Here is a 26,889-nt window from a genome sequence, read left to right as displayed (position 1 = left end):
CAGGTAAGTCCTGCTGTTGTCAGTAAACTTGTGAGGCCTGTTTTCCTGTTAACAATAGAGTGTCCTGGAATTTGTGACATTAAAGGGTCAGCTTCCAGCCTTGCATAATGAGCAGCAGGTAAGGAGTGTGTCCATATGCTGTTCTGCAGTGTACTAAAGTCTAACTAACTGCTTGCATGCTATATATTCATATGCTTATCTGCACTGTGCCTGGTTATGATTGTTTCCTGCCTGAAAGCACAAGCCATTTACAAATAGGACACCAGTAGCCCTATTAAATATGGATCACTGGGCTGGGGGGGCTGCTAGGCTCTGATATATACTTGCTATAAACATCAGATAATCCATAATATGTATTGCGCTATTTTTGTTCTGCATTCTATGTTTTGGATATTGCTCACATAGAAAAGGTAGCCATAATGGAGGTCGAGCAAAGGTCTGGCTGAATGCTAGGGCCCGATATAAGCTTGCTCTATACAGCAGCTAATCTAAACTATGGACCTCATGTTTCCGTGATTGTACCTGTGCTACTATTTTGTTCTACAGCTTAAGCTCTGGCTATTGCTCACAGGTAAAACGTGGCCCTACAGGATGTAGAGCACAGGTCTGGCTGGCTGCTAGGCCCTGAGACATGCTTGCTCGAAGCAGCAGCTAATCTAACTATGTATTTCATATTGCTGTGATTGTACCTGTGCTACTATTTTGTTATACAGCTTATGCTCTGGCTATTGCTCACAAAGAACACGTAGCCCTGCGATATGTAGAGCACAGATCTGTCGTGCTGCTAGGTCCTGATACATGCTTGCTATAAGCAGCAGCTAACCTAATTATGTATTGCATGTTTTCTGCAGTTTACGATTTGGCTATTTCTCTCATGGAACAAGTAGCCCTAATGGATGTAGAGCACAGGCCTTTTGAGTTGCTAGGCCCTGAGATATGCTTGCCCTAAGCAGCAGCTCATATAAACTATGTATTTCATGTTACTGTGATTGAATCTGTGCTTATATTTTCTTCTGCAGTATATACCCTGGCTATGGCTCACCTGGAATAGGTAGCCCTAAGGTATGTAAAGCACAGGCCTGGGAACGGCTAGGACCAGATTTACGCTTGCCCTAAGCAGTAGCTAATATTTTATGTATTACATGTTGCTGTGATCATATCTGTATGCTCCTATTCTCTGTAGTATGATATGCTCTAATTATTACTCACCTTGAACCAGTAGCTCTAATAGATGTAGATCACTGGACTGGGTGGCTATGAAGGTCGGATATAGGTTTGCTCTGACTGCAGCTAACCTAAACTATGCATTACATGGGGTTGTAATTGTTTCTGGGGTACATTCAGGTTTAATCCAGATGAGTACTGATAGGAATACCTACATATGAAGGTCTTTTCATTCTATGGCATTGCTCCTGGGATAAGATATGGCTTAATAAATTAAACACTAGGCAATATTTTTTCCCGATGGCAGGTAAGCTTAACTTTGTCTTGATAAGCACTACAGGAGTTCTGAAGCCTGTCTGTCATAAGGATTGCTGGGTTAACAATAACCACAGGTATGTACTACTTTTGGGACCATTGAATGTAAATTTTTCCAGATTCAGCAGCCTTGTATCACCGATCACTGCCTGAACGAATGGAGGATCAGATAATTGCTTTGCCCAGTCAATTGTGCAGTCTATTACTACCCACGCAGCTCGAGCTCTGGGGTCGGGTACTGTGTTCTACCAGGAGCTTAGGACTCTGACCGAGGTACATATTATTATCACATATTTTAATATATGCTTGCACCATGGCCCACATCCTGCAGGGGGATTCTACTGCCTTCAGAACAAATGCTCAATAAATGGATAAACTCCATAATACAACTGGTCTACCAAGCAACATATATGTTTGCATCTATAAGAGGGCCATAGGCAGGTGCATATATTTTATTATTAAGGCATGTATATGAGTGTGTATATATGTTTGCACAGATATCTATATATGATTTGTGTCCTTGGGATGGGTTCTTTTTTGGAACCAGAAACGTTGGCTCAATAAACCTATATTTTTATGCAACATATAGTATTTTTGAAGATTCCTGGAACAATCAGTACTTGAACTCTTCATCCATAAATTTCACTATAGCAGCCAGGACATCTGGCTAATTTCGAGGGGTGCAACCTGTGGAAATTCCATATTCATAGGTTTAAGGAAGAACAAGGTATACAGTTCTCTATGCTTGGCTGAAGGATCCCCAGATGTATTTCTACCGTTTTTAGGGTGACTCCTTGGTGCCTCCTACAAATTAGAGAGGGGAGCCACTACCCAGTGTTATTCCTATACTATTCTACTGATATTCTTAATGTCAGGATAGAGGGGACATTTTATCTGCCAATACAGGGTGTCTATAGAGACAGGGTACACATACATATCAGGCCACTGGGAATTTGCATAAGGTATATATTTCAAACCAAGGGTTTTCAGGCTATAGGAGTCCTCCAAAGTGTCTTATTAGTCCATAGAGATGACCTCTGTTCAAGTCTGGCCCAGGATAGGGATATTCTGCTTATACTACCTTATACTATCATCAAAACGGCTTTGTGACTTAAGGCTCTGTGTCCAGAAGGCACTTATTTTGGGCCCATTTATTTTATTTATTTATTTATTTTTTATTCAATTCTCAAACCCCTAGTTAGTGGTTTTTTAGAATACAGGGCCGGCTGTTCTTCCACACCAGATAGGTAACTGATTGGACAGCAGATGGAGGCATCCTAGGAGCGTTAATTATTTTCCCTCTCTATGTCTGTGCCCTCTTGGAACACCAGCAGTTTTGGATCTTTCCTCCTCACAGTTACATACTGCAGTTGCTACTTATCCTATTGCTTCGGCCGAAAATGTACTTGGCTCTTCTGAGCAGGATCATAGTCTTCCCTTAAGTGGGACGGTTGCAGTCATTACAGTAGAGTGTAATCTCTTACCACTTCCAGTCATTAATTTCATTGAGAATGAATTAAGGATAGTTTATGTATCTGTCCTACAGGTTTGTCTAGCTTCAAATGGGAGGCTTGGAAGTATTTTTTTTTGTCTGTTTTGACCATGTCTGTCACATTATTCCCTATGCTAGGGGGATTACATTTACACCTGCTGAAAATTGTGTCTGAAACATTCGCACAGAGCTCAATGTCCAGGTAATTTCCAGATACAACACTCCTATTATCCTGGTTTGTTCTCGGATTCACATTCCTGTGCTACTCCTGATACATATGACCCAGCATTACTCTAGTAGATCAGAGGCCCTTCTGACACTTACTGGAACATCCATAGTGTCCCTCCAGTTCCAAGGTCAGCCTCAACGATTAAATATGTAGTATAGTTGATTCCACATCTAAGTGGGTCCCTTATGGGTAGAGAGAACACAGGTTTGTGGGTGACTATAAACATTTATCCAGGGCATATAATCTGCCTCCATAAATCTTGGAATTAGTCCTTTAGTTGCACTGTGGTTATTGGGATCTGTAACCTTAGGGGTATTCAGTTATACCTCTCAGAGTACTAGGTTGGGTCAACCAACAGGGGCTCTTTCTTAGGTACTGTAGTTGCTCAACTCTTTACAGTTAATTGAGTCTGCCTCATCACAGGACCTTACACAGGGTAAGGAATTCTAATCCCAATTATTTTCTCAGGTGCCCTTGTCTCCGATCTTTAGGATCTGCTTTCTGTTAGAACAGTCCTGACTAACATGCATTCTGATATGAAGATATTTATGGTACTGGCCTTGGGTACCTGAGGGTACATTGGATATCCTACATTTATGGATATATCCTAAGCAGATCATTTCTATATTGTGTCTGTTTTGGGTTCTTACTCCTACCAAGTGTTTCTTACAGGTACCTTGCAATGTGCACTGAAATTAGGCATACATGTCATGAATGCTTTTTGGTGAGTAGGAGAGTAAGTATTTCAGCTTGCTGAATTCGCCTTTTACAGGACTGTCTTCCTCTCTCTCTCTTCTGGAGGGTGAAGTGGTGGTTAGTGAGCTAACTTGTTCCTCACTCTCAGTGGGCTAACATCTCTCTCTCGCGCTCTCTCTCTCTTTCTCTATAGTATATGCTATACTATAGCTCTATTCTTAGCCTGGTGAACTTATTCTGGGGTTTTCACCTGGACTCTCTATATTAAGGTAAGGAGTTTGCATGATGGTGGACTATCTAGTCAGAGATACTCCTTTCCTTATTACAGTTTCTTCTTAAAGCATATTCCCTCCCATGGGATAACGTTAACTTGCTATGTCCCGTAACGTACTGACATGGAGTACGTCTAGGGAAAAAGGAAGATTATTTCATACTTACCGAGATCTTCCTTTCCTAGACGTACTCCATGTCAGTACACCCGCCCTTTCTTTTCCGGTAATTTAAGAGCTTGTTACAAAGACGCCGGTAGGTGGGTGTGGTGGCCTTTTAAAGGCTTGGGGAGGTTCCTTCTAATTGGAGCAGGGAGGAGGGGCTATCCCGTAACGTACTGACATGGAGTACGTCTAGGAAAGGAAGATCTCGGTAAGTATGAAATAATCTTCCTTTGTTTTGCAGATGGGTGTGGGCATGCAAAATACAGTTCAGCATGTTGCAGACTGTGCATCAGATGTAAGTTCTACTGTACCACAACAAGGAATTGTATTTGATCCACAGCCTACCAGTGTAGCAGCATTCAGATCATACATGTCCAGAGGATTACTGTAATGACATCAAAGTGCATAATCTTGCTAGGGATGCACCGAATCCAGGATTCGGTTTGGGATTCAGCCAGGATTTGGTTTTTTTCAGCAGGATTCGGATTTGGCCGACTCCTTCTGCCCTGGCAAACCAAGTCCGAATCCTAATTTGCATATGCAAATTCGGGGCTGGGAGGGAAATCGTGTGACTTTTTGCCACAAAACAAGGAAGTAAAAAATGTTTTCCCCTTCCCACCCTTAATTTGCATATGCAAATTAGGGTTTGGATTTTGTTGGAATTTACAGTTTTGCCTAATTTAGTATCAGAAAAAGGAAAGACAGTTTTGCCTAATTTAGTATCATCAGAAAAAAAGAAAGACAGTACAGGTACTTGCAATACCAAACTCCTGATCATTAATAAACAAAATCAAACAAGTATACAACAAGCTCACCTCACTAGACAAGTGCTACAGGAGAAAGGGAAAGAAGTGTGGAAGGGAGAAAGGAAAGGGAAGAATGAATCATTCCTTCACACTGGTGCCTCTAATCTTAATTGAACCCCACACATATTAGCTAACCCCCATGGGCTTGTCCCCTTAGATATGAAAACTGGTGCTTCTTCAGGACAGGGCTAGCGGCATGTCAAAGTGTTGCCAACTTTAAAAGTATCTGAGTGATAAAATAACTAATTGGTCTGTCAAAAACTGCTGCCAGAGGAGACATGCAAGCACAGATGGTTGGGCTAAATGGTTGAAATTGGTCATACAGCTGAATCAAATCTGGACAAGAATGACCAGCTTTAACTTTAACAACATTTTTTGTATTAAATCAATTTGAAATTTCTGGTTAGTACAGTCTATACATTGGTGGTGCTTAGTAAAGTATTTTGTTTGTGCTATAAAACAGACCATTATTCGAACTAACAATAGGAAGACTGAGGTGTCTGCCCCCCTCCTCCAATATTCCCTTACAAAACTCTTCACAAAATTGTATACTTCAGTAAGGTAGTAGAAATTAAAAGAAAATATTACCCAGTTCTTCGCTCTCATTTTTTGTCTCTGGGCTATTTCCGATTATCTAAACAAGACACATGATGTGGCCTCAAACATTTAAGTGTACACTTAATATCCCTATAGCAACTACCCAATGCAACCCCTTTACTAAAATGCCCATTTTAGCACAAAACCCAAGTTGAGGTTTTTTTACTGTTCCAATATGAGCCCAGTCCCCTATTTTAACCAGAGAGAGAGGGTGATTGTTAATTCAAAAGTGGTACTAGAAAAAAGTGAAATACATTAAAACAATAGCTTTGCTTATTTCATCAATAGGCTTATTGTACAATATTTAAAACACAATTCATATTTATATAAAAAGCTACAAAACAAATCCCAGATAACATGGTATTTATTTGTTACACCTTGGCAATATATGATATAAATGCGTGGTGTGGGCCAACACATTGTAGTGAAGTTTATAATTAAATTCTTAACATGTTGAATCATGGTGGAAGACAAGCAGACCTATATCGGAAGAAGGCTTGGATATCAGGCTTGTCAATTGGCCCAGGTGGAAACTTTTGCACCCGAAGTCTATTGTTTCTACCTGTATATCTGACAATTCAGCTCTACATGTGTGTATTGAAACGAACAATCTTTCTTGGAAAGATCGTAATAGTTACGTCTAAGGCCACCTTTAGATTAGACCATGGTAGGTCGAGGTCTTTACTACAAATACTTGTGTTTATCTGTTGAATGCAATATACATATAACAAAAAAAAGCTACGCACAACAATTGAGCATAGGTTCAAAATGATAATGCCTGAAAATACCCCAAATACGTATATATATTGACTGACACAAAAGACAAATATGCTTACCTCTTCATAAAATTTAAGCTGTGGAACACCTTCATCCATATCATTCATACAGAAGTCTTTAAAAAGCAGAAACCCTATAGGAAAAAAAAGTCTATTGTCAGTAAAGCAAACAAATAATTTTTTAAAAACATCAGAACAGAAGTAAAAATTCAGTAACCATATTTTTCACCTTCAGGACTACCCTGCAACGCATGTGCGTTGAATTTCATTACGTCACTAATAAGCCTGGGTCAGTTATGTCTCACGTACCATTAATGAGTGCCAAATCTGGTATCTGATAGTTTGTCATTTTATTTGCTTAAAGGGATACTGTCATGGGAAAAAAATGTTTTTCAAAATGAATCAGTTAATAGTGCTGCTCCAGCAGAATTCTACATTGAAATCCATTTCTCAAAAGAGCAAACAGATTTTTTTATATTCAATTTTGAAATCTGACATGGGGCTAGACATATTGTCAATTTCCCAGCTGCCCCAAGTCATGTGACTTGTGCTCTGATAAACTTCAATCACTCTTTACTGCTGTACTGCAAGTTAGAGTCATCCCCCCTCCCTTTTTCCCCCAGCAGCCTAACAAAAGAACAATGGGAAGGTAACCAGATAACAGCTTCCTAACACAAGATAACAGCTGCCTGGTAGATCTAAGAACAACACTCAATAGTAAAAACCCATGTCCCACTGAGACACATTCAGATACATTGAGAAGGAAAAACAGCAGCCTGCCAAAAAGCATTTCTCTCCTGAAGTGCAGGCACACGTCACATGACTTGGGGCAGCTGGGAAATTGACAAAATGTCTAGCCCCATGTCAGATTTTAAAATTAAATATAAAAAAATCTGTTTGCTCTTTTGAGAAATGGATTTCAGCGCAGAATTCTGCTGGAACAGCACTATTAACTGATTCATTTTGAAAAAAAGTTTTTTTCCCATGACAGTATCCCTTTAAGACCTCCTTTACAATACAAATGCACTTTCTAACCAACAGGATGTCAAAAGGACACATTGGTCCCAACAGTGAATTGTGTGGTCTTTTTTCATGTTGCATATAGTGTGACAAGTAAAAAGTGTACTTAGATTCAAAGCACTAGTAACAGTGAAGCAACTAAGAAAGATAGAATTTAAGCATAACATGTGATGCAAGCTGATATACTCAAAGAAATAAAGTGCAACAATTACTTCCTATTTATTAGTTATTTTCAGTGTGGGTTGTATTTAAACTGAAATTTAATTAAGATTACATACCCTTTGACAGCAAATTACAAAAAAAAAAAAAAAGAACAAGAAATGCATCCATCCATTGTTTGCTTTGTCTGCCTTTCCCCATTGCCAGCTTGCAGAAAGCAAAGTATTGTGGCACAGATATTTTATACACAAACTCAACTGCCAGAACAGAAAATGTGGGGACAACTTGAAATGCCAAGAGCTACTGTACAATTATAACAGGCTATTATGAGCAGAAGTTGCATCAGAGCCACTTGAAGTCATACAAATGCCAATATGAATGGTTAACCTAGGCTTGATTTCCGGAAAATACAATTTCAGTGCATAAAACACCACTTGTGCATTTACTCAAAGCACCTCTTCTGTGCTCCTAGCAGCCTACGGCTATGCATACTGTAGTTGGTATGTACAAAGAATACTGTATACACTGCTCCTGGTGTCTTACAACTATGCAGAGTTGGCATGTACAAAGAATACTTAATACAGTCGACACACCTTGCTAGTTGATTGACTGTCTTTTAATTGTCTATAACTCTGAAAACACAGAAGGTAAAATCCACCATGCTTTTGCACCCTGCCTTCCACTCAACAATTAATTGCCACAGGACCCTGTGTTCCATAATGACCTGTGGCTATCCCATGAATGCAGTGCTGACTGTGTTCAGCGGTCATTGCCTTTTTTTAGGCTAAGTAAGGGAACAAGCCACAAGCCATGAAAATAAGCTTTAGTAGCAATCTGTGGAATCCGCAATATTATTTAAAAGTGCATGCGATTTTAAAGTTGCTTTGACACCATAGCAAACTTGGCCTATAAACTATAATATTCATCTGTAACCGAATTTTTTTTTTATTGCAAATAAATGCACAAGCAATAAAGTATTAGTAAAACAGTAATAGGTAATGTAGTACAGGTATGGGATCCAGAATGCTCAGGACCTAGGTAATGGGTCTTTCCATAATTTGGATCTATATATACCTTAAGGCTGCTAAAAAAATGTAAACATTAAACCCAATAGGTTTGTTTTGCCTCCAATTAGGATTAATCTAGTGATGTGCGGGTTGAGAAAAACTCGACCCACACCCCAATCCTAACCCGGCGTGCTCACCTCTTTATATACCCGTCCCACTGTGATGTCACAAAATGTCCGGGACCTCCGCGAGTATATAAAAAGGCTTGCGCAGAGGTGGGAGTGGGGCAGAAGAAGACATGCAGGCGGTGAGAATGGGGGCTAAAGTTCAGCCCGAATCTGCCCGCAGATCGAGGATACACTGCAGAAGTCATCTGAACACGCCCACATGTCAAATGTCAGTCAACTTAAGAAAATGGGTTAAAGGCCCTCATACAGTCAATAAAATCACAGCAAATGACATTGTGTATTAATTATGAGAAAAAGCATTCGGAGGCTGGTTAAAAAAATTGCAGAGCAATGCAGTTGTGAAAAAATCCAAATAAAATAATGTCATTTTAATTTATATTACACAAACTAGTGCCACAAAATCATATTCAGCTTATGAATCACAACCAATTGAAAATCAGTGTTTGCAGATACAGTATAAGGGATCATTCACAACGTGGAAAGTGAAATCCACCATGTTTTTGCATCCTGCCTTACACTTGCCACAGGTCTCAGGTCTCTGTGCCCCGTTTTGGAGCATAGAGACCTATGGCTGGCTACATGAATACATTGCTGCCTGCGTTCAGCAGTCATTGGCGATTTTCAGGCTAAATAAGGGGAACTGCTGTTAAGGCCATAGACATGACACCACAAGCCATGAAAATAAGCGTTAGTGGTGACCTATGGAATCCTAAAAATGTATTATTATTATTTGATTTCAGATACAATGCTTTGATCGCAAAGTTGCTATGTCACCACAGCAAATGGGGATTATAAAATTAATTGTTAATATGTAACCAAAAAAATCACCTTTTTGTAAATGAATGCACGTGCAAATAATAAATTGTTAGTAAAGCAAAGAGCTGTGATATGATGCATGTACTGCACTAGTATTTCCTATAAACTTCAAATTGGAAATTACATTAGAAGAGATGGATTAAGTTTATCCCAAATTAGTGTAAGAGAAGCTCCTGTGACTGTGGAATGGCTATGGGACACCACTTGACATCCTTCGCTAAATGAGCTTTCTGCTTGCTTTCCAAACCCATTCATCCATTTCTTGACTAAATTATTAATGTGGCCTTAACCAGAACAAAGTGTATTTTCTGAAATTTGTATAGCACAGCTGTTCGGTAGAACTACGAGCACAACTAAACCATCTCATGGCAGTTTTGTTCATAATTCTTTACAGCCATTTTCTGTTAAATAAAAGACGCAGATCGCTAGAAAATAATTGTGAGAGAGCATTAAAGACTCATAAATCTCATAAAATGGTTGGTTTAACATTTAGAAGACTGCATGAGTCTGCAAACGTACGTATGACTTTACACGTGCAGACCATGATATGGGGAATCTTCTATAAACCAATATCCATACAAGGATGTAGTTGAGAAGCACTTTGCTACACTGTATAAGATGCAGTTGCTCCTGTCAGACTTAGTTTAACCAAAAGCAGAACCCAGTTAATTCAAAGACCCGTGAACATCATAACATAGGAAAAGTAGGGTGACGTCAAGCACACGTTTAAAGGATAACAGCTTTATGTTCAAAGCACTGCATTCTTGATCCCATCTGCCACATTTCACACAAACACACATCTCCCTCCTGTTGCCTTAGAGCAGGATTTCTCAGAAGTTATATTTAACTGTTACAATCCATACAGTAGGAGAAGGATTTATTTTAATTTCTGGTTGTTTGCTTCACATACATGTGTGTAAAATATAAGCTTAGGTCCTTAACCAGTTCATTATCTGAAAAGTCTGCTGGCATCCACATCCATGAGTCAAAGAAGCCCCGAAGCCTAAAGACTCTTAGTCCCCATGCAAAATGGCTGATTATCTATGGGAAGATGCACAGCTAGTTTCAGACTCACCACGACACCAAAAAAACAACCATTGGGTCCAGGTGTCACTGAGTCTCACTGCTCACCCAACAATTTGGAAGTACATGCCATGCCTATGGTCATTTCTCCTTTAAATTATAGATGGTAGCATATAAAGGCAAAACAATGAAGAAAATAAACAAAAATAATGATTTTTATTTGTTCCCTAGGTCTGTATGTGTTTCTTTTAGGCACTCTGGTTTTATCCGCCCGCCCCCCTCAAAAAACATATGCATAAAAGTAGCATAATTAGCTCTTGATAAAATTAGCAATGACATTGAAAGCGGCTTCAGGTACACTAGAAAATCCACAGGGTCACAAATAAAATGTAAAAAAAAAACTTTGTTTTTTGCACATTTGGGAATTGAATTATGTAAGTATGACTAATTTAGAACAGGAAGCTTCCAGGATTATGTAAACTCACAACTGTTCTGATGGTGGTGCATTTGGATTTCATATTGTGCCTGCTCTTCTATGAAAAATATAAATACTTATCTCTTCCTGTAGTGTCATGGGTGTGCTTCTAAACCAAGCCTTGGTTTGCTTGCTTTTGCATATCATTGTCTAGAATATGCCTTTATATGTTGGGGCAGTTTCTTATGTCCATGTACAACAAATTTTCCTGTACCTAAAGCGCCAACCTAAAGCTGGCTAGATATCATGCAAATGTTTAATACAATGTTATGTCTTTTGTCTTGAATGTCCATCAGATTTTTGGCCACCCAATGCAATTGCAATTCCAAAGGCTAAAGGTGGCCATAGACGCAAACATAATATTGTATGATATTCGGTCCGTGTATGGTGGGAAAAGAACCGGCAGAAGACTTGGATATCGGTCGGCTCGTCAATTGGGCTGGATGGAAAATTTTGATCGGGTGCCTTTGAAGGCAACCAAACATCACCCATTGTTATTGCTGAATCGTCAGATACAGGTAGAATTCTATTGTTTCTACATGTATATCTGACGATTAAGCTCTACACGTGTATATTGAAACGAACGGTCTTTCTTGGAAAGATCTTTTCCAAGAAACATCGTAATCATTACGTCAAGGCCACCTTTAAAGTTGACTCTGCCACAATGTATAAAGAAATGATCACCAGACCCAGAACTACAAAATTCACCCTTTTGCATATAGACTGAGGTTTTAACAATCCTGTTGGACAAGGAGAACATTTGCATATCGATACAGTCCTCTACCGGCAGATCACTATAGGCCCCCTTTGTATAGTCCGATCATTTGGCCCATCACATGGGTTGCCAAATTGGGCCCAGGTAAGTCTGTGTATGGACAGCTAAACATGACATCTATTAGTTCACTTCATACTTGCCATCCATGGAAATTAACAAACTGAAACAATATCTGAACAATCTAAAATCTACATGGTAATTTCAAGGTGCTTTCAGGGAAAGATTTGAATATGGATTGCTACCTAACTGTAACAGCTCATGAGATTTTGGTTGGTAAAAAGTTTAGTTGCAATCAGTACACAATGGTATGAAAGGGGAGTGTCACGGTTTAACTCTACATTGTTTTCCTCTAAATTAACAACTAGTTGGCTAAAAGTCCATTAGGGCAAGGGCACACAAAGGGTAAGGAACACTTCTCTCCACCTAGGGACTTAAATGAGGCAGAGAAAAGTGGATCACATCAAATTAGTAGCTTTCTCTATATGCACTTAAAAGTATAGTCTTCATCCGCATGTGGATACACAGAGCAAAGTGGGAATCAAACTTTTTTCGATTTTTTTCGCCAGACCTTGCTCTGCCTTGTGTACACACACAGATAGAGGAAGCAGTCGATTTGAGCTGATCTGCTTCTTTCAAATTGCAGGCCAAGAGAAGCATTCCTTAAGCTTTGTGTGCCCTTGCTCTTACAGCTGGCAGCCAATGCACCACTTTGATTATAGTGTCATAGAGATTGCCAACACTCAAAAAGCTCCTGCCTTCCAACAGCCATTTCAGATTTTCTGTCAGAGTTAGCTATAATACAAATGAATTAAGGCATATGGATGATGGGTGTTTTTATTGTTGTGTTTTAATTGAGGGCACAGCAGTGACCATCACATCCTTTGTGCCTCAGCCTACTAAATTAAAATTGTGTAATGGTGACCACAAGGTTTTTTTGCCATCAGCCTACTAGGTCACTCTGTGTAACATAGAAGCCAGCCCCTTACTGGAGGGCATGTACTTATATTAAGTAAGTGACAATATCTGAAATCAGAATTATGAATTTAGGAGGAAATGTAAGACTGTAGATAAATTTAGTAAATTGATCTCAGTAGTACTCTGCTTTCTTGTGCAATAAAAGAAACCATTGTTGTACAAACAAATAATTACATTAACAATCTACTGGCTAAGCGTATATCCAGAATCGATATAAAACAACTTCAGTTCAGCAGTACATTGTTGGAGTTACATTACAGAGTTACTTACATGTCATGTAATGCATGTTCATCATTTCAAGGTCAACAGAGGGAGCACTGGATCTACTTCAGCATCTTTGTCACAAGGCTAAGGATGATGCAAACCAGGCCATAACAAGATAACAGTGGTTTTAGTAGCAAGTTCCCTTTTAGGGTCTTGAAAAATGTGTTCTGCTGAAATGTCAGAAAGTGATGTGTTTTCTGGAAAGTCTGTGTCTTAGTGAAACACATGCAAGAAGGATTCCAAAAATAATAGATTCCAAAAAACATCCATTTCAAATCTAAAGGCTGATCTGTCATAAATCATTATAAAGCCCATACCAAGATTTACAGATAAAGTTTACATGCAAGACCAGATCAAAACAATTGTTTTTATTCGTGAAATGTCCCGTTAAAGGGGAAGTAAAATGAGCAGCTAACGCAACAATATTATTTGGATTAAAAATAAATATTTCCAATACACATGCCCACAAAAATGTAAATGATCTTGGAAAAAGTTATGGCATTGAAGAATATCATTGCTCTTATAATTGTGTGTAGCCCAAGTCTCTTGTACTGTATGCCACACATGCACTCACACCTTAGGGTTTCTCCTCATTATTTTTAAGCAGGTTTTGTTTGTTCAAAAGGCATATATTATGGTGAGACAAAGAGGAAAGTTTCCAGGATCCCCAGTACTGCAGTGAAGAGGGGGGGGGGGGGGAAGGCAAATAGCACAATACACATATATTGACATTAAGGGGCACATTAACTATGGGTCGAATATCAAGGGTTACTTAGCCATCGATATTCGACCATCGGAGTTGAATCCTTCAACTTCAAATATCGAAGTTGAAGGATTTACTGCAATTCGTTCGATCGAACGATCAAAGGAAAAATCGTTCGATCCTTCACTCGAGCTTAGTAAATATGCCCCATATTGTACATTATAATGGTTTTAAATTATATTGAGAGGCCCCCAGCTGTTTAAAGACAATCTAAATTCCTGAAAACTTAAACAGAATGCTCTTATGATAACTTTGACTATTTACTATATTCATTTTTTTTATTTTTGTGTTTTATTGTTGGGCAATAAGTCTGAATTTCCTTTCTACCAGGACTAATGTAAATTGCTGGTGATAAAACATATGTACATATATCACGTTGTAGCCTGGAATTGTCTTAGAAGGCAATTTTGGGCTACTTTGTGATATATATTTGACCACTAGGGATTTACATAATTCCTGTAGGAAAGTAACTTTGGATGTTTAAGCGAGGGTGACAAATGTGCCATCTCCCTAGCCCTTACAATGGTAATATCTAAATGCAAGCTCAGCAGCTCTGTTCCAGGGCTGCTGTATTGGCAGTTGAGTGTTAAAAGGAGAATTCCGTATAACGTCTTTTATCCCTGAGACAATATTTTGTGATGTTCTGCGCAATGGATCACAAAACTCCTAAGAGGAATGAGTAACAGAAGAAGGTGTGAGAGTAAAAGCCATGCCTCTGTCATTGGCTGGTGCAACCTCGAATGTATATGCTCTAGCTGTGTGAGCTAGCATAGTGGTTATCACAATTAGATATACTCAAAATGGCAGTGTTTCATTTTAGGCACATTTTAGGATTTATGTTTTAAAAGGAAAATTACTTATTCCAGTTTTTAACAGAAATGTCTCATATAAAGGTATTGGGGTGAGTAAACATACTACTAGTTTGGATGGGGCATTTTCCAAAGACTGTGTGCACCACCAACTATGGAAAAGAGGGAATCCATCACTTCTCAAAATGAATAAGTCAAGGGTAGAAGTATGACACTGCTGAGCCTGAGGGGCTTTTTGACATAAAATAAATGAACCCAGTACACGGATGCAGCTCAACAGAAAAAACATTGATTTACATAAGCCCAAATGAATAATCTTATGTAAATAGGGGCGGTATTTTTTTCCTAAAGAATACACATTTTTGCTCAGTGTTTTTATATATGAAAGTATCATCCTATTCTGTGTGTTCATAGAGAGGTAAAATTGGCTTTATTAAAGTTGTAGGTCTTAGATGAACAAACAAACATTTGTTTTCGATAATATATTATATGAGACACGAACAGTCAACCACTAATCAGTAAGGTGCCCTCTTACACCAATTCTCAAAGTGCATAAGCTACTACTGACTACCAGTTGAAAGAGATAATCGCCCAGGAAGCTGAATCTTAATAGCAGCTAAAATATTTTGTGTAAATTCGACCTCCTTATTTGAAGTTGATGCAATGTATTGTTACAATTTAAAATAAGTGCTAAGTTTTTAGGAATGTCCCTGGGAACAAAAACTGAGCCTGTAAATTTGCCAGTATCCCACATCTGCCTTCATTCAGCACACTTTTTTGTACAACTAAAAAGCATGGATGATGTACATATTAGCTTTTTGTTCTCATAATATGCTTATAATTTTAAGTACTGGAAATGTGGAGCATGTAAACAGTGGAGTATCATGGGAAAGAATTCTGTCTAGGGAACTGGAAGAGTATAAGAGGTGACCGATACTACAGAAAACACTGCCAGCACCAATTTTTGAATGTATTTCAAGATAGTTTTACAACAGTTAAGAACTTGCTGGCTCTTGATAAAAGGAAAAAAATATTTATACAGAATAAACAGTAAAATATCCTGGAAATATATTTAGAATATTAATTACATTAGAAAAATCAAATGAGAAATGACAGAACATACTGTAACTGTCATGCAATTATGCAACTACAGTATTTTGGGGAAAAGTTTGTCCAGTTCCAAAGTGAACATTTTTTTTAAATAAAAGTAAAAATAAAGTTTCATTAAAAGGCAAGACTTTCCCACCAACAACCCAAAAACCATGCTGTTTTGCTCAGGAAACCTCAGGAAATTTGTGAACTGTTATGTGGCTTTAAGCAAAAATGTTATATTAATATTTTAACATTTAGAAAAACATGTTACATTAAAATATATGATGGAATGTTGCACAATACATTTTCTTTGACTGTGCAAACATGTTGTTTTTGGGTGAGAAAGAATACTGATATTCCTAGAGCATGCTGCCAGTGTATTATTATGAAACACTGACACAATCCTTAGCAATTATGTCAGTATCACAAACAAAGATGTGCAGATTTTATATTATTTTAAACTCCCCCAACCCACCAATCCTTTAATAGACTAGAGTTCTAGTATTCCCACACCCAGTCAAGCACAGCAAGCATATGAAACACTAGACTAGAGGTGGGTATACTTTAGCGCTGCCTATTAGTACTGCTGGGAGAATTCCTATATTTGATAGGTTCGCATAAGTATCACTTGGGGGCAGATTGACTAAGTTCGAGTGAATTTTCGAAGTACAAAAAGTTTGAATTTCGAAGTAATTTTTTGGATACTTCAACCATCGAATAGGATACTACGACTTCGACGTTCGATTGTTCGACCATTCGATAGTCGAAGTACTGTCTCTTTAAAAAAACTTTGACTTCAATACTTCGCCAACTTAAACCTGCCGAAGTGCTATGTTAGCCTATGGGGACCTGCCAGAGCATTACGTTTTTGGGTATCGAAGGAAAATCTTACGATCTTCGAAGTACGATCGGAGTACGATCATACGATGAATAAAATCCTCCGACTTCGAATGTCGGAGGATTCTATTCGATGCCCGAATTTCGAAGTATTTTCCACTTCGAAATTCGACCGTTGATAAATCTGCCCCTTGCTATTAATTAATGTTACAGAACAAAAAGAATCTAAAGCATTCTTTGTTTTCCTTCTCCTGTAACTAGATTTTTAACCTATTTACTAATGAGAAAAACAAGTGTCCAGGTAAAAGTCATTAAAGGGATACTGTCATGGGAAAACGTTTTTTTTTTTTTTTTTTTTGCTGCTCCAGCAGACTTCTGCATAGAAATTTGTTTTCAAAATAGCAGTTAAACTCATAACTGCTGATTGCTATGTGTAACTGCAAAAGCTGCTATCATAAAGTACTACTACTCTGGGATGAAGCATATTAGAGACTTATCATAGCAAAGGCAGGTCCATAGTAAGGGCACCCCAGGCACCTGACCGCCGGCATTCTCCCAATAGCCACCACTTGTCATCTAATCAACTCAGATAACTACCCCTCACCATCCCCCACATGCCTCCACTTGCTCTCTCTTCCCACTCTCTGCTTGTGCACTACCTCCACTTGCCTGCTCGTAGGGTAGGAGTTGCAAAACCTGTTGTGCCTTAGGCACATGCCTTTTCTAACTATGGCAACTATGCTTAGCATCAGGACTGTATTTAGGTCTTATGCCACCCTAGGCATCGGACCAAAACACATTCCCTTACGCCGTGTGATGTCATCACATCATTCGTGTGACGCCACGTGACATATTATGCGAAAGTGACATCAGTGCGCCGTGCATGTGACGTCACTTACGCATGCTTCCTCTGCCCCCCTACCCCTCAGCTCCATCAACCGATTTCCTATGGAAATCCATGGTGGAGGGGGGGTTTATAAAAAACAAAAACATAAAAAATAGGCACTTCGAGGGCTGCCCCCAAAACTGTGCCTCCCTAGACACAGGCTCAACATACTTTGGTGGTAGGTTTTCAGACAACTAATAAAAGCTGCAGAAAGCAAACCTATGAGCCATTAAATTTAATATAGCTACTAAGCTGCTGTTAGGCTGCTTAGTATATATATACACATACACACACACATTTAATTGATTCATGATACTTATAATTACTATTAGCAGTGAGAGAGAAAACAAGCTAATTTTCCATATTCTATTTATATCTATCTATATTGAAGTGCACAGTAAATAAGTTGAACTTTGCCCCTCTCTTTACATCTGGCAAGTCGGAAAGAATGCTCTTTCAGTTTGTTATTTCTTTGGTTTCAATACTCAGCCCTTTCAGTTTCACACTTAGGAGTCTGAGCAAATGCTAGCTAATTTCACATAATAACGTTACGAGAGAACATAGTTGATGCACTGAAGATGCAAACGCAGAGATGATTCAAAGAGGATATTGAGTACCAAAGCTTTGCAAAGTAGTGGAGGGGAAAACTGCTCTGAAATCAATTAATCATAATTAATTAATCAAATAATACCTATCTTCTACAGTAAATTGTTGTTTACTATGGTACACACATATATTAAGTGGCGTCATAAAGAACCTTACCAATCTGGAATATAGATATTAGTAAATACAGTATTGCCCTTTTACATCTTTTCCCTTGAGCCTCCAATCTATAATGTTCTCTGTGCTGCCTCATAGATCACCTCACCAGAAAAACTGCAGCTCAGGAACAGGAAGTAGTGTGGGAGCAAAAGACAAAGCTTTTAAAGCGGCCCTAAGTACATAAAATAGCAATTTTATATTAGGATTATGGCTAGAAAAGTATTTTCTATGCTAAAGTTTGGGTTTCACAGCTTTGTTTGCCTTAGCTGCTACTTAGGTTGATTCATATATTCCTAAAAAAACAGACTATTCTGATGTATGAATTACACTTCCAATCCAAGCAGGATGACAATACAGATAAGTCAAATTCCAGTTACATATTTTGACATTTTCTCCCCTAAGTTTCCTTTAAAGGGAAAGTTCACCTACCAAACACTTTTTTCAGTTCAGTTTTCATATTGTTCCCCAGATATAAAGACTTTTTTCAATTACTTTCCGTTGTTTCTTTTTTACGTTTTTTTCAAAATCTAAGTTTAAAGTTGAATGTCCCTGTGTTTGTTTGAGTCTGGCAGCTCAGTAATTCAGGCGCAAACTCTAAACTGTTACAATTTTACAACATTTAGTGTTACAATGTTTACAACATTTCTCAGCAGCATCTCTGGAGTATTGGCAACTATTGTATCAATTCTAACAACTGTAATGAAACCCAGAGATTCTGCTCAGCAGGGACAAACATAAGAAATGTATCAACTAAATGTATAAATTTAGAGCAGTTTACAGGGTCGGCAACCCCCCCCCCAGAGATGCCTTAGAAGGTGAAAAATTACACTTTCCAATTCAATATTAGAAAAACAGTGACACAGAGAAAATAGAAAGTAATTGGAAAAAGTCTTTATTTCCGGTGATCTATCTAAAAAAAAAAACAAGCTGTTTAAAGGTGAACAACCCCTTTCAGGAAATGGAAACTGACCACAAAACACTTAGATCAAGTTGATCATTAAGGATTACAAACAACCCCATCAAAGACACTAAAGTAGTTTGCCAAATCAGGCTAATCTGATTATTTGGCTCTTGGGATTACATGAGAAGACTATACAATCCAATCAGAAGTACATTTCCACCTGTCAAAGTGGTTCTTACGCTGGGGGGATCAATTAAACAGTCCAAGAAATATCTGGCCAGGCGCCAGTCAGAAACCTATAAAGGAAACCAATGCCTTTGTCAAAATATATACCAATAATCCTGCTGATCAGGTCAAAAGTGGCTTTAGGTGGCAACTAAAAATGTATTGAAAGGTGATAGAATAAGAACAATGTTATGATAGAAAAAAATTACAATAATGTAGATATTTATAGATATGTGTTACATGTTTCAAACTTATGCTTAAGACTTGTTGGCAGGGGGCTCACCAGCATGACTATTTTAAAAAAAATTGTGTTTTCTCCTGTGGCATCGCCATTTTCTCATTTATCTGCTCTCAATGCGGTTGGTCCAGCTGAGCATCATGTCTACTTCAGTGAGAGCAAACAAACTCCACTGCCTGCCATATTATATTGACGTTCAGATGAATAAGGGTTTTTGTATTACAAATACCTTGGGTCAGTCAATGCTCTCCTCAGGAAAAAAAATCTAATGGGCTGGGGGAAAAATGTACCAGGTTGAAAAATAAACAAACATTTGCCTCACCTCTCTTGCCCTCAAAGAATTTTTACAAAGCCAGCTGGACTGTGCTTCCAGTGAGTATGAGATGGTGGATGGAGTGTGAGATGGTGGATGGAGCAGTTAGGCTATGTTATTATAATCATCATAATCAATTTTTGCATTTTAAACTGCCATTAAATATGGTGAGATGAAAGCACACATTTCAGTCACTGCAAACTTAATAGTTTATAATAATCTCTACAAAAGCGAGGTGTTCGTAAACTGCTAGTTATTATTATAAACCCTCTCCAGTATGAATGCAGCCACCCACCCCATTTTAGAATTATTGCAGCCCTTACTGCATTTCTCTGAATTTAACCCTCTGTTTCACATGCCTTGTATTAAAATAACCCATATAACAGGGTATGTTTATAGTACACAGTATGCCATCACAGTCCTCAGCTTGTAGGCTCTCATTCTATTACAGTTTGCATGTAGAACCTTCCCTGTGGCTTCAGTAACCAATATTAGGAAGAACAAACAAAGTCAGATATTATTTCTCTTGTCAGTGTACATAAAAAAAACAGTTAAGCCAAAGAATTTTCCAGTGCTACTAAAAATGTCACAGTGTTTAAATTCCAAGAACTCTCAAGGCAAGAATCAAGAGTCATTGTTTGATTTGCTGACTATGAATCATACGACGACCCAAAAAAAGGTCTAAAAAACATGGAAATATCCCAAAGAATGTAATAAAAAGAATTAAATGAGTCTGTGAAGTGAAAGAGGTTGCAATTGTTTTGATACACAAAACCTTTACTTAATTATAACAAAAAGTCTCATAATAAAAGACACTCACCGATCTTCTGATTAAATATCTTGTCAAAGGCAAGTTCACCTCTCTCCTCAAGGTACTTCTGCATAACACTTCGAATACTATAAAAAAAAAGGAAAAAAAGAATGAACGATATAGAATAAATAAAAATTCTTACAATAACTAATGCCCTTCTCTAGGGCTTGGTAATTATGCCATTTATCTTCTCAATTCCCTAACGAGGTAAGGCTAATGCCTAAACCTCCTACAGCACAGTGACTATACACAGCAAAAAAAAAGGCAAAATGTACATCAAATTATTTCTCCATATACACCGTTAACAGAAATTATTTATTGCTTGTAATATAATACACCAAATGCAATTTTTGAAATAGGTGCTCACATTACTAACAAAGTCATATAATTTTCCTTAAATTGTCCTTAATATGTTAAACTGCTTTCAAAAGCAGTATTTAATATTGAGTAATAGCTCATAATAGATTGTGGATTACCTACAATGAATTCAAAGAGTCAGAAAGAGTTTTTAGTAAAATATTTCCATAATCCAAAACAAAACGGTACAATGTAAAATTCAATAGGAATTAATAAGGAGATAATTACTACATTTAACCAGAGCAAACACCAAAAAGGCAAACACAGTTTCAATGAACTTATAGTATCAAAACACTAAACATAAGAGACACAATTTGCAATGCTACAATACAGTAAGCAACTTAAAAAACATAATATAGGTGCTGATTTTTACAAAAAAACATTTTATCCAAATTAAACATGTTTCTATGCACTACTTTTCTGTTTGAGCTGCAATTTTCCCATTTGATTGAAACCAGTGCAGGACTGGCAAACAGAGTGTACAGTGCTATAATTTTTGTGGTATTGTTGATTATAGATATTCAGGCTTCACTTTATCTATGCTGTGATCAGCACTGAGCTAAATAGACTCTCACAGAGCTGTGTTTCGCTGCATGTTGTATTTTTTTCAAAATTCACATGAACTGAAAATGACCAATGAAATTTGCCGGATTGAAAGCTATAAAAATGTTGGTATAGTAGCCCAGTAAAAAAGCAATTTTTAAATAGCTTTCTTAAAGGGACAGTATACCTTGGCTCAGCATGAGCTTTTGTGAAATTTCCTATTCATTTAATTGTCAAAAAAATACATATTCTCTCTTCTAAAGCACCAAAAGATCATTGTTTTATTTTCACCCTTACTAAATTCCCCTCCCTCACCCTGTATCCAGCAGAAATGTTATGTGTGGATCTCGATAAACTACAACGTTTTATGCACATTTGACAGAGTGTGTGCCATCTGATTGTCTACTATATACGGATTACTGAAACTAAGGTTTGCAGCAAGGTTTCCAGATTGAGCACCACCCAAATACACGCACAGGTTTTGCGTTACCACTGACTGTATCCAGCAGATTCTGTTTACCCTTTTAAGTGACATGGGTTGTAAAACTAATAGCACTGGGTCTAAAGTGCCTTGAATGTAGGCTACAGCCACATTGGGTTGATTTCTGTCTATGTTTAAATCAGTCCCGACGCATGTATCAGCAGTCTTCCATGTCTGCACCCAGAGCCGATGTGTCGGTTTGGGTGCAGGCACACAATGCAGATTTCGGCACAAAAAAGCAAGAGTATGCTTTTCCGCAACAAAATCCACTCCTTGTGCCTACACCCAGTCCCAAACACAGTAGCTCTGGGTACAGGCTCAGAAGAGCGCTAATTCAAGCACAGGGACAGATTGTCATTAAGCAGGGGTAGGGTTGCCACCTTTTCTGGAAAAAAAATACCGGCCTTGCTATATATTTATCTTTTTTCCCTATAAACAACATTGGGATCAACCATTATTTTAACCAGACAGGTGGCAAACCTATGCAAGGGGTTTATCTGTGCACTTGCAGAACTGAAGCTAGGATGCTGTAAAAAGAAAGTACAGGTACGGGATCCATTATCAAAAAAGATCCAAATTACAGAAAGACCATCTCCCATAGACTCCATTTTATCCAAATAATCCATATTTTAAAAATAACAATTTCCTTTTTCTCTGTAATAATAAAACAGTACCTTGTACTTGATCCAAATTAAGATATAATTAATCCTTATTGGAAGCAAAACCAGCCTATTGGATTCATTTAACATTTAAATGATTTTCTAATAGACTATAAAGGTATGAAGATCCAAATTATGGAAAGATCCATTATCTGGAAAACGCCAGGTTCTTAGCATTCTGGATAACAAGTCACATACCTGTACTTTCAAATTAACATTATGCTCTGTGCCCTAGAACAATAAACAAAAGCCATTCTTTTTTTTTCTTTTTTTTTTATAAATTAAAACACTAGTCATAAAGTATGTTCAGCACAGGCCACATTTGTTGAACTCATGTTAAATAAGTGTACTGCCCATTGAAATGTTGAAAATAAGGTTACCCACACATTTAAAATGAACATAGCAATGTGTGTATTTGAAATCTTGCACTTCTCTGGAGCACTATCCTGCAACTCATTTCACTCAATCTATCCAATCTGCTTAAGGTCTGAGGTAACCTGTAGCATTCATGAACCCTCTGGGTTACACCTATGGGTACTAGAAGAAACAAAGTATAATTTTTTAGTATGATCCTATGTCATGTTGTGGTTACCCTATAGTAAATGTTCTATGTACAAATCCAAGCAAAATACAGGAGTGGTCTTATGATATTGCACAAAAAGCCATGCCCCTTTAATTAGCTATTAATGGGAGCTATGCCAAAGAAATACGTTCATAATTATATGGCCCCTGATTTACCAATATATTTTTTTTAACAACACACACCTATTTGCTTTGTTGCAAGAAAGATAAGGTTGCATTTTCTTTATAAATAATTGACAGGAGACATTCAAATAATTTCCAGCAGAGAACAACTTTAAACTGTAGAACTCAACTGTCGCCAAACCACATGAATTGGCTCACATTGGACTGGCACCCAGCCAAAGGTGATGAAAAAGGATTTGCAGACAAAAGTTAAATGAGACAACAAACTTAAAGGAACAGTAATACCAAAATTAGAAAGTATCTTAAAGTAATGAAAATATCATGTACTGTTGTTCCATGCACTGGTAAAATTTACCTGTCTGCTTCAGAAACACTACTATAGTTCATATCAACAAACTGCTTGTGTAGCAATGGTAGAAATTTAAAAAAAAAAGACTATTTGGCACAGGTTAGTGGATAACAGAGCTTATCTGCTATCTGCTGTGTAACCTGAGCCACTTCTCCTTTGAATGGCTGCCCCCATTGTTACACAGCATCTTATTTATATAAACAATAATAAGTGTTTCTGAAGTAAACACAACAATTTACCAGTGCAGGGCAACACTGCATTATATTTTTAGTACTTTAAAACAATTTCATTGTTTGATGTTACTGTTCCTTTAAGGAACTGCAGCATAAATATATAATATAACACATGAAACAGCACAAAATTATTAAAACTATTTTCTTCTGTCAGACATCAAACCATGGGATTAATTCTCTCACCCCCCCTGCTGAGAAATGGTGCAGTGTTTTCCCTTGCCCAGTGCAGTGTCACAATCATGACCTGCTGATGTTCTGTGTCCTCAATTTTCAAAGTGAAAGTACCATGTTTCTCTCAGGGCATGAACACTATTGTCATGGAACTTCACTGAAGTACAGGATAGTGCTCATCTCTCCAGAAAACAGCATTGCACCATGAAAGAAGAGAGGCCTCTGGCAGAGGAAAGGAAAGCCTAAATTATATTGCATTTTAGAGACGTTGCAGGCTGGAGAATAAATTAGCGTGCTATAGTAGGTTAAACAGAAACTTGACATCATACTTAAGGTGGCCATACATGGGCAGATTAAAGCTGCCGATAGATTTTGCATTTTATCTGCCTGTGTATAGGGGCTTCCGACGGGTCTCCCTGATCGATCTCTAGGCATAAATTGGCCAGGGAGGTTTGATTTTTCTATGTGATTGAGAACTGCATTGGCTATTTTATGCAGTCCTCATCCAGTCGGAGCCCATTTCCTTCATTATAATCCAATAGTTTGGCCCAAGGGCCGATCAATCAGATTAACCTGATATCGCCTTGCCATTGGTGGAAAAATCTGCCTGTTTGGCAACCTCGCCTCATGCATGGCCACCTTTACTGCTGCAGGATTGTGCAATGGGGGATACAATGCTGATTGCTATTGTTTCAGCCTGCTTCACAGTATCCAACTGACAAGTGTATGAACAAATGTGTTCAAGTTGCAAAGGGATTCTGCTAGAATGTGACCAGGGCCGATTGTTCAAAGCACTGAGAAACAAATTAAGTATGAAGTCATGTTATTCCTAATGAACCAACCTCTCCATGGTGTAGAAAGTAACGTAGCAAAAAACACAGTGAACACTTTCAGTCATTTTAAAGATAAAAAAGTACAAAACAATACTCTGCTTTCAACTGCAATTGCAATTACAAAAAAGTTTAAAAGTGTTGCAAATGTTTAATTACTGAAAAATAGAGAGTTGCTTAGAATAACAATTTTGGTTGCAGGACCCCTTTTAAGGAGACATATTGTGAGAAAAACAAAAACTTGCCAGTGCATTATACTCTTTTAAATACATAAGGAAAGTAGTGTTTCAGGTTGTTTTCCTGAAAATGTCTATAAAGACCCCACCAGTCTGTTTCATTTCTTGCTGCCTCCATTCCCAGATTGTGCAGGGGACCCGGCGGCGCTCAGCACATTGCACTGTAGGACAGGAACCAATCGGCAGCTAGGCTGACCTGACAAGAGAACTGAAATTGGTCTTTGCTTGTGTGACTGCTGGGCTATGATTGGCTATTCCCCCCCTACTGTGCTTCTGGCAGGGACTTTTTAGGACATGCCTAATCCTAATTTGAACTCAGACAGCAACTGTAGCAGATCTATGGGGAGCTCCGATAAAGGGGACATTTTTAAAGATATTTATTTTTAGCCAAAAGTAAAACCAACACCATATATAACACATTATTGCCTAAAATAATGGCCTACAATATTGGGCGGTTCACTTATCGTGTATGTCTCTTAATATAGAATATATGGTTAATAACACATGTCCCCTGAATGTGTGTACACAGCCATAGCATCAGCGACATAGCATCAACCTATCAACACACAGAGCAGACTACAGTATAGTATTCTGAAATTCCTGAGGCCCAATGGCATTATTCTGCAGAGTATAACAGAATAACACATTACAGTATATGTCATTATAGTACCTTAATATAAAGCCATTTTGGTATGGCACCTGTTATCCAGAATGCTCAGGACCTAGTGCTTTTCGGATAAAAAATGGAATCATGTTTAAAAATTTGGATTAGTTGGATACAATGAAGACTATGAAAGATGGCCTTTCGGAACTTTCTATAGGTTTCCGATAACGGATTCCATACCTGTACTTCAGAATATTTAAGGGAGTATGCAGCTTGATTCAAAATCCCATTTTAGACAAAACACAAGTACTGTACTTCTTTTATTAGTTTACATTTCCAATTCTGTGTTTCCATTTCCATTAGATAAGTCCAACTGTTTTTCTCTCAAATTCTGCAAGTGGTTAGTCTGAAGGTCATTTATAACGTCATTAACAAAACAAACCTAAACAGAACTACATACACCAAGGCATGTCTCTAAGTGATTCAGAGCATTAAATAATTACACATATAGCCAAATCGCATGCCTGATTTCCAAATATAAATAACCAAAAAGAAGATGTGACCTTAATTATTAGAGAAAATAAAAAGCAGCAGAAGGGTATGGTAATTGCACATTATTATATTTAGGCAACCATTGAAAAAGATATTAAAAGATGGGGCCCAGAAGTTATGTTGCATATAAGGGTCTGGCCACATGGGAAGATTCGGGGAGATTAGTCGCCAGGCGACAAATCTCCTCTTCAGCGCGGCGACTAATCACCCCGCTCTGCCTTTCCCTGCCTTCCGCAGGCTAAAATGTAAATCGCCCGGGGGCAGGCACACGGATCGCTTCTTTTTCCGAAGTCGGCCATAATTGCCTCACCAGGAAACTTC

The 26,889-nt window shown here is 38.0% G+C and overlaps 1 protein-coding gene across 2 annotated transcripts in view; it reads right to left on the bottom strand.

Moving 5' to 3' along the window:
• Positions 1 to 26,889, bottom strand: part of LOC108707086 (beta-adrenergic receptor kinase 2) — a 111,130-nt gene that overhangs the window by 49,984 nt on the left and 34,257 nt on the right. For both annotated transcript variants that reach the window (XM_018244037.2, XM_018244038.2), the window contains exons 2-3: positions 20,858 to 20,934; positions 6,570 to 6,643 (exon numbers count right to left, since the gene is read on the bottom strand). In XM_018244037.2, the coding sequence (XP_018099526.1) occupies positions 6,570 to 6,643; positions 20,858 to 20,934 (151 nt within the window). The remainder of the gene's footprint in view (positions 1 to 6,569; positions 6,644 to 20,857; positions 20,935 to 26,889) is intronic.

This window comes from Xenopus laevis, chromosome 1S (assembly GCF_017654675.1).
Source record: "Xenopus laevis strain J_2021 chromosome 1S, Xenopus_laevis_v10.1, whole genome shotgun sequence".
Lineage (NCBI taxonomy): Eukaryota > Metazoa > Chordata > Amphibia > Anura > Pipidae > Xenopus > Xenopus laevis.
This window is presented reverse-complemented; position numbering and strand designations above follow the sequence as displayed.